This window comes from Pinus tabuliformis, chromosome 1_1 (assembly GCF_031772625.1).
Source record: "Pinus tabuliformis cultivar Carrire ecotype Pingquan chromosome 1_1, CPIR1, whole genome shotgun sequence".
In the NCBI taxonomy this organism is placed as follows: domain Eukaryota; kingdom Viridiplantae; phylum Streptophyta; class Pinopsida; order Pinales; family Pinaceae; genus Pinus; species Pinus tabuliformis.
In genome coordinates this window covers 965,227,529-965,244,302 of record NC_142297.1, presented here as the reverse complement: position 1 = coordinate 965,244,302, position 16,774 = coordinate 965,227,529, and the positions used below count along the sequence as shown (strand labels likewise).

At 34.5% G+C, this 16,774-nt stretch overlaps 2 protein-coding genes across 9 annotated transcripts in view; one reads left to right on the top strand and one right to left on the bottom strand.

Moving 5' to 3' along the window:
• Positions 1-16,774, top strand: part of LOC149217706 (alpha-mannosidase-like) — a 282,843-nt gene that overhangs the window by 31,422 nt on the left and 234,647 nt on the right. For all 3 annotated transcript variants that reach the window (XM_089393051.1, XM_089393049.1, XM_089393050.1), the window contains exons 9-12: positions 1,735-1,835; positions 1,921-2,014; positions 2,134-2,301; positions 2,453-2,539. In XM_089393051.1, coding sequence (XP_089249177.1) covers positions 1,735-1,835; positions 1,921-2,014; positions 2,134-2,301; positions 2,453-2,539 — 450 coding nt within the window. The remainder of the gene's footprint in view (positions 1-1,734; positions 1,836-1,920; positions 2,015-2,133; positions 2,302-2,452; positions 2,540-16,774) is intronic.
• Positions 7,902-11,829, bottom strand: LOC149217707 (uncharacterized). Of its 6 annotated transcripts, XM_089393053.1 has the most exons (7): positions 11,513-11,829; positions 11,266-11,393; positions 11,035-11,183; positions 10,704-10,900; positions 8,597-8,717; positions 8,370-8,390; positions 7,902-8,295 (listed from the first exon to the last, which is right to left on the bottom strand). In XM_089393053.1, the coding sequence occupies exons 2-7, from the start codon at positions 11,276-11,278 to the stop codon at positions 8,200-8,202; spliced, it is 597 nt and encodes a 198-aa protein (XP_089249179.1). In that variant the 5' UTR covers positions 11,279-11,393; positions 11,513-11,829; the 3' UTR covers positions 7,902-8,199. The 6 variants fall into 6 exon arrangements, with proteins under 6 accessions (XP_089249179.1, XP_089249181.1, XP_089249178.1 ...); XM_089393055.1 differs by lacking the exon at positions 11,266-11,393 and having other exon boundaries at positions 11,513-11,810; XM_089393052.1 differs by lacking the exon at positions 11,513-11,829 and having other exon boundaries at positions 11,266-11,500.

The window sequence follows — 16,774 nt, the reverse complement described above, 5'->3', positions numbered from 1 at the left end:
AAGTAGGAGACACTCTACATGACTCAAGTTAGACCCTCAACTCCAATTAACTGAGGCAACTAGGTCAAATTAACTTTCTCTTTTATGCCCTATTAACTAGGACAATTTTAGAAGTGTCCTACGAGTTTTTCAGGGTGCTGAATCTATATATAGAGTCAAAAAAGTACTTTAAATAACACAAATCATGATTTCACCACAATTTTTTACGCGGCATCCAGAAACTCCAAAAGTCCCACTAAAGACAACTTCTATATATATATATATACAACATAATTTAAAGATTAAAATATTTTTTTAATTTACATATATCTCTTTTATATATTTATTTTTTATGTTTTATTGAAATATTACACTTCTATTATAACTTGTATGGTATAAATAAAAAATTATCATATTAAAATTGTTAAAGATAAACAAATAGAAATGAAAATTATTATTAAAAAAAAATCGTGTTCTATGTAAATGAACAACACTACTCCAAGCATCCTCCTAAAGTTAACTTATTCTGCATTGGTCTCTCCATCCTTGTCAAGTTTGACATTCAAAGACAATATTCCATTAGTGCACCCAAATTTCTTTTAAAGCTAGTAGGTTTTAGCCTTTAGGGTTTTGTTGTTTTTTATTTTTTATTTTTTTTAATTATGAACCCCTTTGAATTTGTTGTGATTGCATAATGAGCTTGAAATGAATTTCAATATGATTTGAGATGAATTTCGTGAAATTATTCATTCATGTTTGGCTTGTTTGTGTTCAGCTTGAGATTTGCGAACTTCATCGAATCAATTCACCCAACCATGAAATCAAGTAGTCTAACTAGGCGACAAATTCACCCTTAAAATATAAATTTTTCTGTCACATTTTTAGAAAAATCCAATTGAAATTTTTGGAAATCTAGAGTACAGTTATCAAACTATAGAATTTTAGGTTTCCGGGGGGTTTTTGAGGGCATTAAATCTATTTCTATCTTCAAAATTCGGATTGGAACACTTCCAAATCAATATTTTGCAAAATAAAAAACCTTTGATTTTGTGAAAATAACTCTCTGAATGAAATTGTCGCCTCGTTACACAACGCCAAAATGGAATTAGACAAACTTCAAATTTAATCAATTTTGCTCACCAAACCCGATGAGTTAGATTGTTACAAAACTTTAACTTGTGAATTTAGACTTACAAACAAAAATTATGTGTACCCTAAGGACAAAACCAAAAAAATCTCACCTATAAATTGCAATTTCAATCCTTAAAAGACTCAACTAGGTGGTGGTGATTTTTTTATACTTTATGGCATCCCATTTATAATGGGATAGCTTTCTAAACATTTTCATTTTAAGTTAAATTATGACCATGTTTTAGGTGTATATAACTTATTCTTAACCATAGCATGGTGGTGATTTTTTTATACTTTATGGCATCCATTTATAATGGGATAGCTTTTTAAACATTTTCATTTTAAGTTAAATTATGACCATGTTTTAGGTGTATATAACTTATTCTTAACAATAGCATTTTAAAATGATAGGAATAGAAAGCAATTTAACATGGTGATTAGTGTGATTGAGAAAGAATAGAAAGCAATTTAACATGATGATTAGTGTGATTGATATGCGTTAAGTGTGAACTCATGGACATTGTGTCACCTCATCCAGAAGATTCTAAATTTGAATAGGTTTTTGTAAAGATGATTTGTGAAACATCTCCTCAAGGGTTATTGATAATGGCTGAGAATTCTCAGGATGGACGAATCAATGCGTTATATTCAACTCCATCAATTTACACCGATTCAAAGAATGCTGCAAAAGAATCATGGCCTCTCAAACTTGATGATTACTTCCCGTGAGTGGAAATTGATTGTCTATCTATGTTAGTGTTCCCTGAATCCTCTTCATCTCCTGTGATCGTAATTGATAGAAATGTACAGGTATGCAGACGGTGAACATTCTTATTGGACAGGATATTTCACAAGTAGGCCAGCTCTGAAGGGATATGTTCGCTTCCTGAGTGGTTACTATGTTGTAAGCATCTTAAAACCATATCTTTTTAACAATGCCATTTTATTTAACATCTCTGATTGAAGTTAATTCGCAAGATAAATGGAATCTGCAAGTAGTCATGGCATGATTTATATGAATAGGCCGCACGACAGCTTGAGTTCCTAGTTGGGAGAAGAGATTCTGGCCCAACAACGGACCTTCTAGGTGATGCTTTGGCTACTGCACAGCATCATGATGCTGTTACTGGCACTGAGAAGAGCCATACAGCTAGTGACTATGCTAAACGCCTTGCAATCGGAGCTTCTCAGGTTTGGCCTTAGAGGAACCAACATTTGTTGCTTTTACAATTTCTTTTTATCTTTCAATATAGAAAAGTATGCATTTCATATTCTACATTCCATTCATACTTACTGTATGTGGAGTGTAACATACACTTGCTATGACTTGGAACCTTTTTAGGCAGAAGAGGTAGTGAATTCAGCTCTTTCCTGCTTGACGAGTTCACAATCTTATGGATGCCGGAATACATCGACAAAGTTTGAACAGGTACATAAATCATTAACTTTTATTTCAAATATGAGAGAAGCATCATAACCTACACCCTTTTTAGACTAAGCTTTTTTCTTCAATTCCAAAGGGTTCCAAAATTTTGCAATTAAGTTATTCCTACTTTCCAGAAATTAAGTTTAAATATCTATTATTTTTTGGTTGTTGTTGTCGTCGTCTATTCTCAGGTGTTAAAATGTGTATGGAAATTCACAATAATTTATTAATTTTTCTAGTTTTGTGGTGGTATGGCTCGTTTCATGTAAATGTGGAGAAAATGTGTAGTATAAATCAGCATGGATCTATTTTAAGTACAAGTTTAACATGAGTTGAGAGGGATCAAATTTCATCATACAAACTTTTTTAGAATACAAAATTTCGTTATTTAAATTGTATTTTAAATATTAAATAGAGTATATATAGCATCAAAAAAATATTTAAAGACTTAATTTTTTCATAATATATAAATAATATTTTTTAAATAATATATATATAGTTGACATTAAAATATTGAGCATAACATGTACATCCAAGCTAAAATGATTTTTTTTATTATTACTGTATTTTTAAGTATATGTCAATATTAATTAGTATTAAAATATTTTATTGATAACACAAATTGAATATTTTTTTTATATACAACATTAAAATATTTTATATTAAGAAATTTCTTCTATAGATAGATATACATGAAGTTGATATCCACATAAATTAGTTAACATAGTTCTTCAAATAATTTATTTAAATATTTCGTTAAAATATTTTTGAAAAGTATAAGATTTAAACATCTTACAAAAACATTTTTTTTATTACAAAATATTCATTTTTTTTATTATAGTTGAGATTACTTTTTCTATTTAGAACATAACTTTTATTTTTATTTTATTTTAAAGGGAATGGATGGAAGGACAAACTTACACATCTCTCATATTAGGTGGTAGAATGAGCCTCTCGGTTTAATGATCAAAATATTTTATTTTAACAAATTATATATATATATATATATATATATATATATATATATATAAAGTTGATATCCACATAAATTAGTTAAAGTCGATCTCTTGTTGAAATATTTTTGAAAACTATAACACATTTTTTTATTACAACATATTCATTTTTTTTTTTATAGCCGACATTGTTTTTCTATTTAGAACATATTTTTTATTTTTATTTTTATTTTAAATGATTGGACGAACAGACACATTTACACATCTCTCATAATGAATTATAAAATGAGCGGTTTGGTTCAATACCATTAATAAAATTACACCATTAATAAAATTCATGTTTCCCAAGTTGTCAAATCAATACCCTCTCCTACAACACATAATTGTGGACAAGCTATTACAGGAACAAGAAGTTAATCATCAAATATAGTTAGGGAAAAGTTAAGTTGTCAAATCAATACCCTCTCATACAACACATAATTGTGGACAAGCTATTACGGGAACAAAAAGTTAATCATCAAATTAGTTAGGGAAAAGTTACTAGGATCTAGAATTAAGAAAAGTTAGAGACAAAAGGACGAAGAGTTTGACTTGGATTCGAAAAAACTCGGAAATTTCAAAACTATAAATTACACATATTTTTACAAAAATAAAAACATTTTTCATGATATCCAATAAATCCCTGTCCATAAAATGTATAATATTAATAGATGTCCAAAATTTCATGTATAAATATCTCATATACGATATCAGTCCAAAAATAATAAAATATTGGGCACTAGGAAGATCTATTTATAATATGCATAAAGTTAATTGTTATCCCATGGATTATTTATAATATGCATAAAGTTAATTGTTATCTCATGGATTAGCAGTCATGCAAAGGTCTCGCAAGATGCTAGAGTGGAACCACATAAGACAAGTGTGCATTGTCACCTTGGCACGGGTGCCCACACTGTAGGCCAACTCCCAAAATTCCACGGGAGTCGTCCCCACACAAGCAAACAACCCACAATATATGTTGGCTGATGGGGCCTAGGGGTTAGGTTAAAGGATTGCAAATCTGTAAATCGTATTCTACCACAGAAAAACGTAGACTAGCAATAAAAACACTCAATAAATTGAGCAGTAAATCCTTGGAAAAGCACAAGTTTGAGTGTAAGACAGACCTCATGAAATTTGATGTGATTAATCTTGATTGTTTGCTTAGTAGGTGCCTGAAAATAACTTCTTTTCTTTCTATTCTAAACGTGCAAATTTGTAATTTTACAAAAAAAAAAAAAATGCAGAAATCAGCAGGGTAGGGACCAATTCAAGGCCACCCACAAGTCTAAAAATGTGCAAATGAAGTATGGCTTTGGGTTGGAGATGTTATTATATTACTAGCAATTGTCTCAAAAGGTACAAAGAGAGGCCGATAGGATTATTAAATTAGAATTGTTGAATTTTTCTAGAAGAGATGTTGGTTCAAGCCTAACGGATGAGCAATTTGAGCTCGCTAAAGGCCTTCTAATTGTTTTTTATTATTGTTTTTTATTATTACTTTTTAGTTAGGTTTTATTCCATAGAGTTTCCTAGGACACATATTATGTTCATTTTTGTGATTGGGTTTTGTTCATTTACTTATTTTGTTCATTTACATATTTTAGTTATTTCCATTATTTCAAAATATTGCAACATTTATTGTGATGAACTATTCAAGTGAAATTTCCACAACAATTTATAGATCATAAGGACATTTTCTAGTGAAATCACTCAATAACAAGGAAAACTACAAGGATCCAAAACTATAAAACCAACCTTGATGCCAGTCATATAATGTTTGATGTTGTTTGTGTAAAAATATTCAAATTTCCATTACTTTTATAGAGTTGAGAAAATTTGGGTGATTTTCAAAATATATCATTTTTATCCTATATAATTTGGTTGAATCATCTCACAAATAATGTAAATTGACGAAGTTGTTTCTAAAGGAAAATTTAAAGAGAAGATTAACCATCAAACAAACTTTAGCCCCTAATTTTTTTACTACAAATAATATTAAAAAAATGAAATAAATTGCATGTTTTTAATTATGTCAATAAGGCAGTCTATTTTGATTCAATAATCAATAATTATGTCTATAGACATGTCTATTTTGGAATAGAGGAATTTTGATTTAATTATCAATAATTATTGGGTGGATGATAGGGATCTAACTTCCACAAAATATTCTAAAATATTCATAATAGTATACACAAACAAACATTGAGATTTATATCCAAAGTAGTTATGCCCTTATTTCACTTTTAATTAATCTAATTAATTAAAAGAATATCATATGAACACGTGTCATATTAAGTGAGTTAAGTAGTTATGCCCTTATTGCACTTTAATTAATCTTATTAATTAAAAAATATCATATGAACAAGTGTCATATGAAGTGAGTTATGGGTTTTTGGGCATGTGATATTGATAAATCGTGGTATTGGCCTATGGTATTGTAAGAAAGCCTCTTTATAGAGATGTATTATTGGGTAGTTTTGATGTTTCTTATGAAATTAGCAACCATTTAATTTATATGGCTCCGTAGTTATTAGGTGGATGGTAGGGATTTATACTCCAAGGAATATTTTAAGATATTCCTAGTAGTATACACAAATCAAAAGTTGAGATTTATCTCCAAAATAGTTATGTCCTTTTTTCCCTTTTAATTAAATTGATTAAATAAAAAAATGTTATTTAAATAAGTGTCATATGAAATGAGTTATGAGTTTTTTGAGTATCTAGCACATATAAACCATGATATTAACCCATAATATTATAACAAAGCCTATTTAAAATTAAAAATCTTTATAGTAAAGTAATATTAGATCTCCATAATTAAAAATCTTATTATATATTTTTTTTATATAATTACACTAGCTATAATTTTTCATACAATTTATATTCAAAATTGAAAAATTTTACACATTTTAATATTTTTCAATTTTAAATATAAATTATTTAAAAGGCATCCATTAAAAACCCATAAAAATGACATATACCCCTAATTCGGCTGCAATAAGAAATAAAAAATGGCAACACAGGGTTCTTATTTAGACCGAAAGTCTCCGATTGTTGAAAAGGTCAAAAAGTTCAAAACTTTGCGCGGAGTGAATGGAAATGAAACGCTGGATTGGCAAATTCTCTTATGCTAAAACTCTTAAAATATTAAAAAAAATGCAAAGTATAATTTAAGGCCCAAAATGAGAGCGAGAGGGTCCAAAACTCATACATTAACACTTTTACTATAAAAAAAATGTTGATTTTTGGCAGATAAAGTGGGTCTATCATAAAAAATGATCGAAGATCATTATTTAAAAGGCATCCATTAAAAACCATAAGTCCATTTCGAGGTTAATAAAACTTAAATAAAAAAACGTTAATAACATCTCTTTCCACCATAAAAACAAATTACTAATGGAAAATATATGATGTTTTATAATAATTATGCTGGGTTAAACAAATATCACAAAAGTATTGCAATTAAACAATAGCTAGTCAACTTCTTCTTTAAAAAGTGTCGAGAAAACTTATGATAATTGGTAAATAAAACCTACTCGTTTAGAGGTTTCAATGTAATAAAACTATGTTCAAGAAAGGACTTTGTTTTACATAATCATTCATTATGATTATAAAATTTCAAATTTATATAACCAATATAAATATAAAGTTGAGAAAATAATTATCGAACACATTAATTTAAAATAAAATATAAATTTTAAATTTATTTAATTTAAAAATATATATAAATTTTAAATTTATTAGTTTCAAATGTTTTAATAATAATGAAAATGAAAATATATTTATGTTTATAAAATCACTCTTATTTATTTTTATAATATAATAATGACATATAAATTTTAAATCTATTTAATTTAAAAATATATATAAATTTTAAATCCATAAAACTTTATTAATTTCAAAATTAGTAATAATAATGAAAATGGAAAATCTATTTAGGTTTATAAAATCACTTTTATTTATTTTTATAATATAATAAAAATAATGACCTATCAAGTTAAAAAAAATAACGATTTTATGGTGTTAAAATGATGTATCATTTTAAATATAGAAAAACAGTTTTAAATGCTATTAAAAAAGATCAGCCATATTAATCAAAACTTATTTTGATACTTTCAAAAATATCAAATAATTTTTTAATATTAAATAAACATAAAAAATTAATAAAAAAAATTTACAAGTGATGTTTTATAATTGATATATAATATATTTAGATAATAATAATCATTAAAAGAAGAAGCCACGGAATAGATGAGAATGGAATATTACAAAAGCTATTTACAAAAATTTCTTTGCTTCTTTATCAGGTTTTGTTTACTATATTATTGAATGTCCTTAGGATCTTCCATCCGTTTTTCAAGGGTTACTGTAATTCTAACAAGTCAACCATAAACATCACAGGTTGAAAGGTTGCAATAACCAACATTGTAACAGCTAGCCAAGAGCTTCTGAAATCATTGGAAAACTGACTCACTTTTCAGCTTCATCAGTCTTGATTATGAAATGAAATCATGTTAAATAGAAATAATATTGATATTTCTAAATATCAAATTGTTTCTATCAGAAATCATTAGCGCAATTGGGCTTCTTCATATCAAAATTCCTTGGCCCAATTGGCCTCACTACCCACTCTAGGCATGCTGGTCTGCCTCTTGGCACACACATCTACTTTGAAGTTGGCCCCACACATTTGCCCCTTACTATCAACACGAGGCATCGGCATGAGCTTATTGAGAGGATGTTCAAAACTCTGCAAGCCACCTGATGTGGAGAAATATCAACACGAGGCATCCGCATGAGCTTATTGAGAGGATGTTCAAAACTCTGCAAGCCACCTGATGTGGAGAAAAAACAACCTGCAGGGGCAAATGAAACACCAGTGTAATTAAGAAGCAAAACATGGATTACCATGCATAATGTGTGAAACAGCCAGAGGATAAAAAACAACCTGCAGGGGCAAATGAAACACCAGTGTAATTAAGAAGCAAAACATGGATTACCATGCGTAATGTGTGAAACAGCCAGAGGATAGATGAGCATTAAATCAGCAGTCTAATATTACCTCGAGGAAAAGGGGCAAAAGATTTTCCACATCCTTCTTTGAGGACACGTGGATCATCAGATAAGACAAGGCAACCATCAGCGGCAGTGCCCCAAAAGAGAGGCACTGAACCATCGGCATCCTGGCAATAAAAATAATTTCTGAATCAAAATGCTAAGAAGCCCACAATTTCAAGATATGATTTTGTTTAGATAAATAATCAGGAAATTTGAAGTATGAACAGACTTCCATGGGAGGAAAAAGGTGTTAATTGGCCATCTGATTCTAAATAACTTTCTTCCCCTTCCCCCCTCAGAGAAATAAAAGAAAACAGATCCATCGGCAAATAATTAATGCTGAAATATTTTAGGTAAAATAGGAATGTGGCCAGAGCTGGGAAAATTTATTGAATACATTTGCAGAGGAATACAAACCATTTCTTGAATACATTTGCAAAGGATTAGAATTTTAAATGTTTTTAGCAAAGAGGTATTTTCACAATGCAAACTCCCATATCATGTAACCATATATTAGAATGGTCTCCCCACACTTAAGACCAGATCCTCGAGCTTTGAGGAATGCAGTAAAGCAGAAAATCAGGTTGAACGATTGGGATCTGAGTTAACTCAGTATGCTGACTTGAATCAACGATGCTAATATATTGCTGCATCAAGTTCAACAGAAGAAATTCGATGAACCTTCTTGTATTTACAATCATGCTTATTCAAGCCTAGATATCTTAATAATGGCTTTAAGCAGAACCGCCAAATATATATTCTTTATGTTACAGGGTTTCTCTAGGATGGTCAACTCTGCTCTGTGTGTCAACTATGATCAGTCACAGAATCTCAATGTAGTTCTAGCTTTTGGGACAACTGTTTGTAGTTATATGGCTAGGCTATATGGACAGCAATTTGTAACGATTGGACAGCTTCTTTCATTTGGGACCCTAATGAAAGTCATGAATTTGGCAGTTCTATCTTGTAACTTTTCCAGAATAGTGGCAGTCTTACAACAGAAAAAGATGTAATATATATAGTAAAAGAGAAGGCATTTACTTCTACTTTAGTTAAAATATAAATCTATTATTTCAACTGCTACTTCATTACAGGGTATATTGACATTGGAAGAGTCACTGCCTTCTAGTCATTATATCCAAAAATGTAGGTTAATGGATACGCAAAATGTTACTGTTACCAGTGAGGATGGAACCTGAAATCTGTGATCGGCAAATTCGCCAAAAGATCACGAATTGGCTGGAAGTCAGGCAAAATCTCCACATTTCCATTAGGTCACAAGCAAATTCGAATGCTATATTAACAATTGTTGCTGTTACCAAACTGATGCCAGTGTGGATAGAACCTGAAACCTGTGATTGGCAAATTTGCCAAAAGACCACGAATTGACTGGCAGTCTGGCAAAGTCTCCACATTGCCCTTAGGCCACAAGCTAATTTGAATGTTAATTTATGTACAGATATTTCTCGAGGCGTATAATTTGAATCTGTTAAACCTTCCTTTCTAAAGGATCTCATCATAACTCACCTACGAATGTAAAGCTACTCCAAAAAAGAGAACAAATGGGAAGGAGTTTGCAGGGCCAGCAGGTCCACCAGTCTATCCTAGTGAAATGGTAAATGGATTAAAAAAAAGATGCAGGGTCTTATATTTTCTCCCGTCAATTGCACGATCAGGAAAAATGATTTCGATGAAAAGAGTACTAAAATTCCAGAGATAAAACTCGGCAAAACATCAAACTCATAGAATAACTTTCCACACAGGTTTATATGACAGGGCATGGAAAATAGAAATCAGACCTTGAATAAAATCACTGTACATGAAGAACACCGAGCAAACATTATGAATGAAAAATACCAGGCACCAGAATAGAACATATAAATCGCAATTCTAGATTGTTTCAAAGGGAGGTAACTCGAATTTAGTCAGGGAACCCTCCCACAACATCTCCTATGATGTGGAGACTTGTTTCCAAGGAGTGGATCATGTCCCCTGCAATAGGGAAAGGGAGAAGCGACTCGTCAAGGAGATGCAGTGTCAAGTGTATTAGGGTCGGGGGCACATCCCCTGGCAAGTTAGACTGAATAAAAAAGAAACAAGGTGATACTTACAGGATCATAGGCTTTCTAAAGAACAAGATCCAGAGCGTCATCTGTAACCCTAAAGCAACGCCTCTCTCTGCAAGACGAATTGCTACATCTTTCATCTGTAGTCTAGCAACTTTCTTGAGCTCATCATGAGAAAGAGGATCAAATACAACTATCTCATCAAGTCTATTCAATAACTCTGGCCTGAAATGTCTTCTAACCTGCAACAATATTCAAAGGCATGTCAAAGCACCGCAGCCAACTTCGTGATAAAATTATATGAAAAATATGCATACACAGAGTCCAGGAATGCGTGTGCATACTTCTTGCATGACATTCTCTCTTGGGTTTTTACTGTTGTGTGGCCAGACAATGCAGCAAGCAAGTGCTCTGCTCCAAGGTTGGATGTCATGATAATGACTCTGTTTGAGAAACTGAACAAGAAGGGCCACAGCTGAGAATAAACCCTAAGAGGCCATGACACTGAAAGCGCATAGGTATAACCTGTGCAGATGCAGAGAGGCATGAGCAAATATAAACGAATTTAAATAGAATTCGGTAAAGAAATGTTTGAGCAAGAACGCACCATAATAGAACATATAAATCGCAATTCTAGATTGTTTCAAAGGGAGGTAACTCGAATTTAGTCAGGGAACCCTCCCACAACATCTCCTATGATGTGGAGACTTGTTTCCAAGGAGTGGATCATGTCCCCTGCAATAGGGAAAGGGAGAAGCGACTCGTCAAGGAGATGCAGTGTCAAGTGTATTAGGGTCGGGGGCACATCCCCTGGCAAGTTAGACTGAATAAAAAAGAAACAAGGTGATACTTACAGGATCATAGGCTTTCTAAAGAACAAGATCCAGAGCGTCATCTGTAACCCTAAAGCAACGCCTCTCTCTGCAAGGCGAATTGCTACATCTTTCATCTGTAGTCTAGCAACTTTCTTGAGCTCATCATGAGAAAGAGGATCAAATACAACTATCTCATCCATGAATACCTCCGCCCCTTCTTTGCAGAGAGGCCGATATGCAGGTAATGAGGTAGTCGTTTCCTGAACAAAGACGAAGTTCACCAGGTGTCTGAGGTAGTCGTTTCCTGAACAAAGACGAAGTTCGCCAGGTGTCAGCGTCTAGTCGTTTCTTGAACAAAGACGAAGTTCGCCAGGTGTCAGCGTCAGAAGAAGTAGGACGACGAAAGGTCCCTTTCAAAGGAAGGCCTATCGGCCTAAAAATATATTTTCAAGGAGCCTATTAGTACCTCAAAACACTAAATATTTCAAAAGATTTGCATATCTGGAAAATACTACTCAGCTTTGGGGTGAAACCTCACAGGGTGAAAACCCAAATTTTTAATCGCAAAATTTTTGGTCCTCAGAAAGCTTGGGATGAATTTTCTGCTTCAAACAATATTCAAACACCTTTAGGAAGTAAGAAAATTGAAGAGGATTAAAGAGATATACCTTTGGATGACAAATCCCCTTGATGAAGACTTGGCTTACATTATAACAATTGGCTGTAACTTGTTATAGACTTTCAAACCCTTGGACAACAAATTGTTTTGAAGTTTTTAAGCCTTATTTGCACACAACAAACCACTATATCTTTCTTGGGCAAATTAGATAGACTTTTGTAGCAAACCCCAAAGTGTCAAACTAGCTTAAAGAAGAAATACTTGAAGCACAAGCTAGTGAAATTATTTTTGTTTTTATTATTTTCTAATCTTTTATGTTCAAATATAAACAGACAAAGAAATTGAAAAAAAAAATGAATTTTTAAATTTTTTGTGAGTTGAAGATATGACTTACCTTATACCACTCTAATTACTTCTTTGTGCTAGATTGTGAGATCAAAACCCTCTCTAGATCATCCCTTAAATTAATTTGCACATATAGTGAATTTGGAGTGCTTGGGCTAGTTGCTTCCACTCTTGTCTAATGTGAAATTTTCCTTAAATTGCAGCAACTGGAAATTTGTTCATCTAACTGATTAAATTATGCAGTTTATTTTCTACAACAAACAATGAATAAATCACATTGCAATTCTTCACAAATAAAATGCGCTGCAAAAATAAAATAGGAACTGAGAAAATGATGCACACACACAATAAAAATATGACACCAGTTTTTTTGGAGATAAGTCCCCGGAAAAACCCAATGCGGAAAAGCTGGTGTAGAAGATGAGGGTTTTATTATTAATTCTTCAGCAACAAATTTGAGTACAATAAAATGGATGTCAAACTAGCAATCCTCTCTAAGAGAAATACTGGCAAAATTATCGAGGGAATTTTCCCTTCCTCCACAACTAATCCTACAATAAAACAAGCCATGGAACTAGCTCTAGAAAAACCTTGCATAGGCCAAACTTGCATTGCTCGAAATCTACCTCTGATGCTGACATTCTGCCTGTTGCTTCCTTTGGAAATGATTCGCTTGGCCTCCTGGTGAAAATCCCGGCCTCCAGCAACTGAATCAATTTCCTTTTTGGCTGAATCAAACTGCCTCTATGAGGCTCTGGGCAATCCCTTGCGCAGCCTCCCATGGATAATTTCGACCTCCCTTAGCTGACTCTTCTGGCACTGGAAATCTCCTCCATAATCCTTCTATTGATCTCCCTCTCACCTCTGCTTCCTTCTGGCCTGAACTCTTCTCCTTGCTCGACCTTTGCAACTAGGTAGCTCAATTTGCCAAGGAAACTCACTGCCCTAGTGTATCCTCCTCAACCCCATTGACTTACTCTTATAATCTCTCGTTGGATCACCAACTACCATGATAAATCCCCATCAATGACTAATATCATCTCTGAGTCGATCCATGTGAGTTTCTAGAGAGTTCTCACCTTTCTCAATTAATTGTTGTTAAATAATCACTTTTCCTGTGTTAGACTTAGGAAATATTTAATTATTGATTAATTAACTTAACTGAGCTATTTCTAGGTGTTTTCTCATGAAACATTTTTTGGGTTTTGGAGCTCCTGTGTTCCTTAGCTTCTTTGGCCAAATTCCAGACTAGAACACATATCTGATGCTACAAAAATAACACTACTTCGTAGCGAGGAAGGTGTTCTCTCTCCATAACACTCTGTGTGTATGCCTCTCCGTTGCACCATGTAAGCATCAATAAAATTGTGGGTAGCCCCACTTTCCACTAACACTAAGACACACTGACCCTGGACTATGCCCCAAATCCATAGTGTCAAATACTTTGGAACTCCCCGAAGTGAAGCAATGACCCCTCGAGTAGGTAGAAGTGGGCCTCCCCCCTGAGGCAATGGTATTGGTGGTGGTCCTCCTCCCATGGAATGGGGTACTCCATCTCCTACGTCCACCTTCTACTCAATCTCATCCTCGGGCTCACTATCTGAGTCCACTTGATGTAATAGGCCTTGCCCTTGGTGCACTTGTGCCCTGGTGCCCACGGCTCCTGGTACATGAAACATAACTTCCTCCTCCGGAGGTCCCTCCTAGTCTCATCATCAAGCTAGCTGCGCCTAACCTCCCTGTGTATCTGTCTAGCGTCTCTGCTCCCGTGGGGAGTAGTGGGTCTGGCGGGTAGAGGAGCCTTGGTCTTGGGCACTATGTTAATCATATCTCTAGTCCTAGAGATAGAATCCATCAATGTCGCGGGCTTATAAGCCCTCACCCATCCACGTAGGGATCAACTAACCCTTCTACAAACAACATAATAAATGGAGCCTCCGAAATGTTTGTGACCATCACGATCAACCTCTAAAACTTCGATATATATGCCTTGGCACTATCGTTCTACCTCAGGTGTGCCAACTCTCTAAAGTGTAGCTCGGAGTCCTTTCTATCAAACCTCTTGATCAATTGTCTGGTAAACTCTATGTAAGAGGTGGTGTGGATATGCCCAAGTGTAATTATGCCATGGTACCACCATTCCTGTGCATCCCCCTCCAAATGCAATGTGGCAAACCGAATGGCATTTGTCACACGCATGGGGTTTAGGTGGAAGTAAGTATCCAACATTTGAACCCATGCCATGGTTGAGCTCTTGGCAAACCCACCATAGTTGGGAAGTGTGACCTTCCCTACCATCTTTTGCACCTCTTGGATCGACTTCCCTCTTCTATAAGATCTGCCAGCCCCAGTCTTGTGCATCTCCTTAAGGTGTACAAACACCCCAAAGGACATGACTCTCTGAATCCTGGGGTCTAGCCTCTCATATTCATCAATCCCTGTGTCTATAGAGTGCACCAAATTTGCAATAGGATTTGATTCCCTCTCTCTCTCGAACTCATCCATGAACTATGGCATAGTGGGACAGTTATTTTGGCCATGCACTGGAGTATGCTGCTAATGAAATGCATGCTCATGTGTGTGGTGGCTTCCACCTCTAGCTTCAAAACCCCCATCTCCATTGTTTTCATGCCTTTGGTTGTTATGCACTTGTAGGCCCATCATCTGCTGCATCATGTCCATCATTAACTGGCCCTGTCTCAACATTTGTTGGTTCACCCTCAATATCTCATCCATAACCTAGTTTTGGCCCCCTTGTCTTGGTTGTTCATCACCTTCTTGGCCCTCCACGTGTTCTCTAGCGTTGTTGAACTCAATGTTTGAAAAATGGTCAAGCCATCCTTTTCTAACATGTCCTCTGCCTCTACCTCTGCCTCGGCCTATCTGAAATACAACATCATGGTATCTGGGTGGCATTACCAACTACTTTCTCCCACTCTGACCAAGGACATGCTCTGATACCACTGTATTATTCCTAATGGGAAATTAACATTGAATATCAGAAAACATGTAGCATGAATAACACCCAACAATTACATGCACACACAAAAAATTAGACACATAAATACTGGCACCAAAATCTAAATCTTTTTATTAAATCAAGGGAAGAGGAACCTGGGCTTGCTACAAGTAGTGAAACCAATCCCAAGTTGTGAAATCACTTCCCAAGAGCTAGAAACTCTGCCCACCAAATGTCTACGCTGACTCGGAATTTTTCTACTATTGCTACTAGGAGAAAGCTAAGAAATAGCCCTCTATAGTGCTCAGAAACTCCTGAAAATGCAGTTGGTGCTCCTTATCAAGCAACTCCACAAAACCCGGAAGGGAATTAACCTCAATCCAACACCCTAGAAAACCCACAAAATGGGGTATATGACACAGTTTCTATGCCTGTACGCACTACCCAAATTTGTTGTATAATGCCCCCCAAAATTGAGCCACAACCTCCCTCATTCTCCTCTAAATTTCTCCACCAAAACTCCTCATGCCTCCAACCATCAAGGCCCAATTTTTGTTTCTCCTTAACCTCTGCACAATTTTGCCAGTAAGGGCCTATGTAGGCCCCAAAAGACAATTTCTGCCTATATTACTCCCTCAATCTCCACTTTGCAAACCACACAAAATATTCAGCAAATGTCTAGCGAAACTGCCCCTGAATTTCCTGGAATTCATCTTGCACCATAGCTACCTCCTACTAGTGCGAATTTCGCCCAGCATCCTGGCCACATGCAAACCTCGGTATGAGATTCTTGCTACAGCTTCGGAATGGCTCCCAAATGTCCAAAGACTCCCCTAGGGTGACACTCGTGGTTCAGTGAAGGAGTTGAGATCTCCACCCAGAAATTTCCTTGTGCTAAGCAACACGATGTTAACTTGGCTATGCATCTCAAGCAAATAGAGTGTTCATTTGTAAAATAATCGAAGGGCCCCAAATGTTGGCCCTCACCTCCTATTTATGCTTGCTTCCTCCATATTTCTCCTTGTGGGTCCCTTTTCCACTAGCTCAATTTCCCTCCCCTTCTTTTGTCTCCGAAAATGCGTGCTGCCTCAAGGGGTGCATGTTCCTTGGGTGAGTGGCCCCCAAAAACTACCAGAATTCCCATTTTTCCCTTGTTCCTAAATCAAGTGCCAAAAATAGCTACCAAACCCAAAATTTGTCAAAATTGAAATTTCTCTTATGTAGTTTAAGAAACTGGAGATATTACACCTAGTTATGGATGCAACTTTGAGTGCAATAAGGAGGGGCCTGCTCAGGAGTCAATGGAGTCATTCACCTTGGAAAGGGTTTCAAAATATCTATATTGTCTATCTCAACTTATCATGATCAGTGTCTTGAC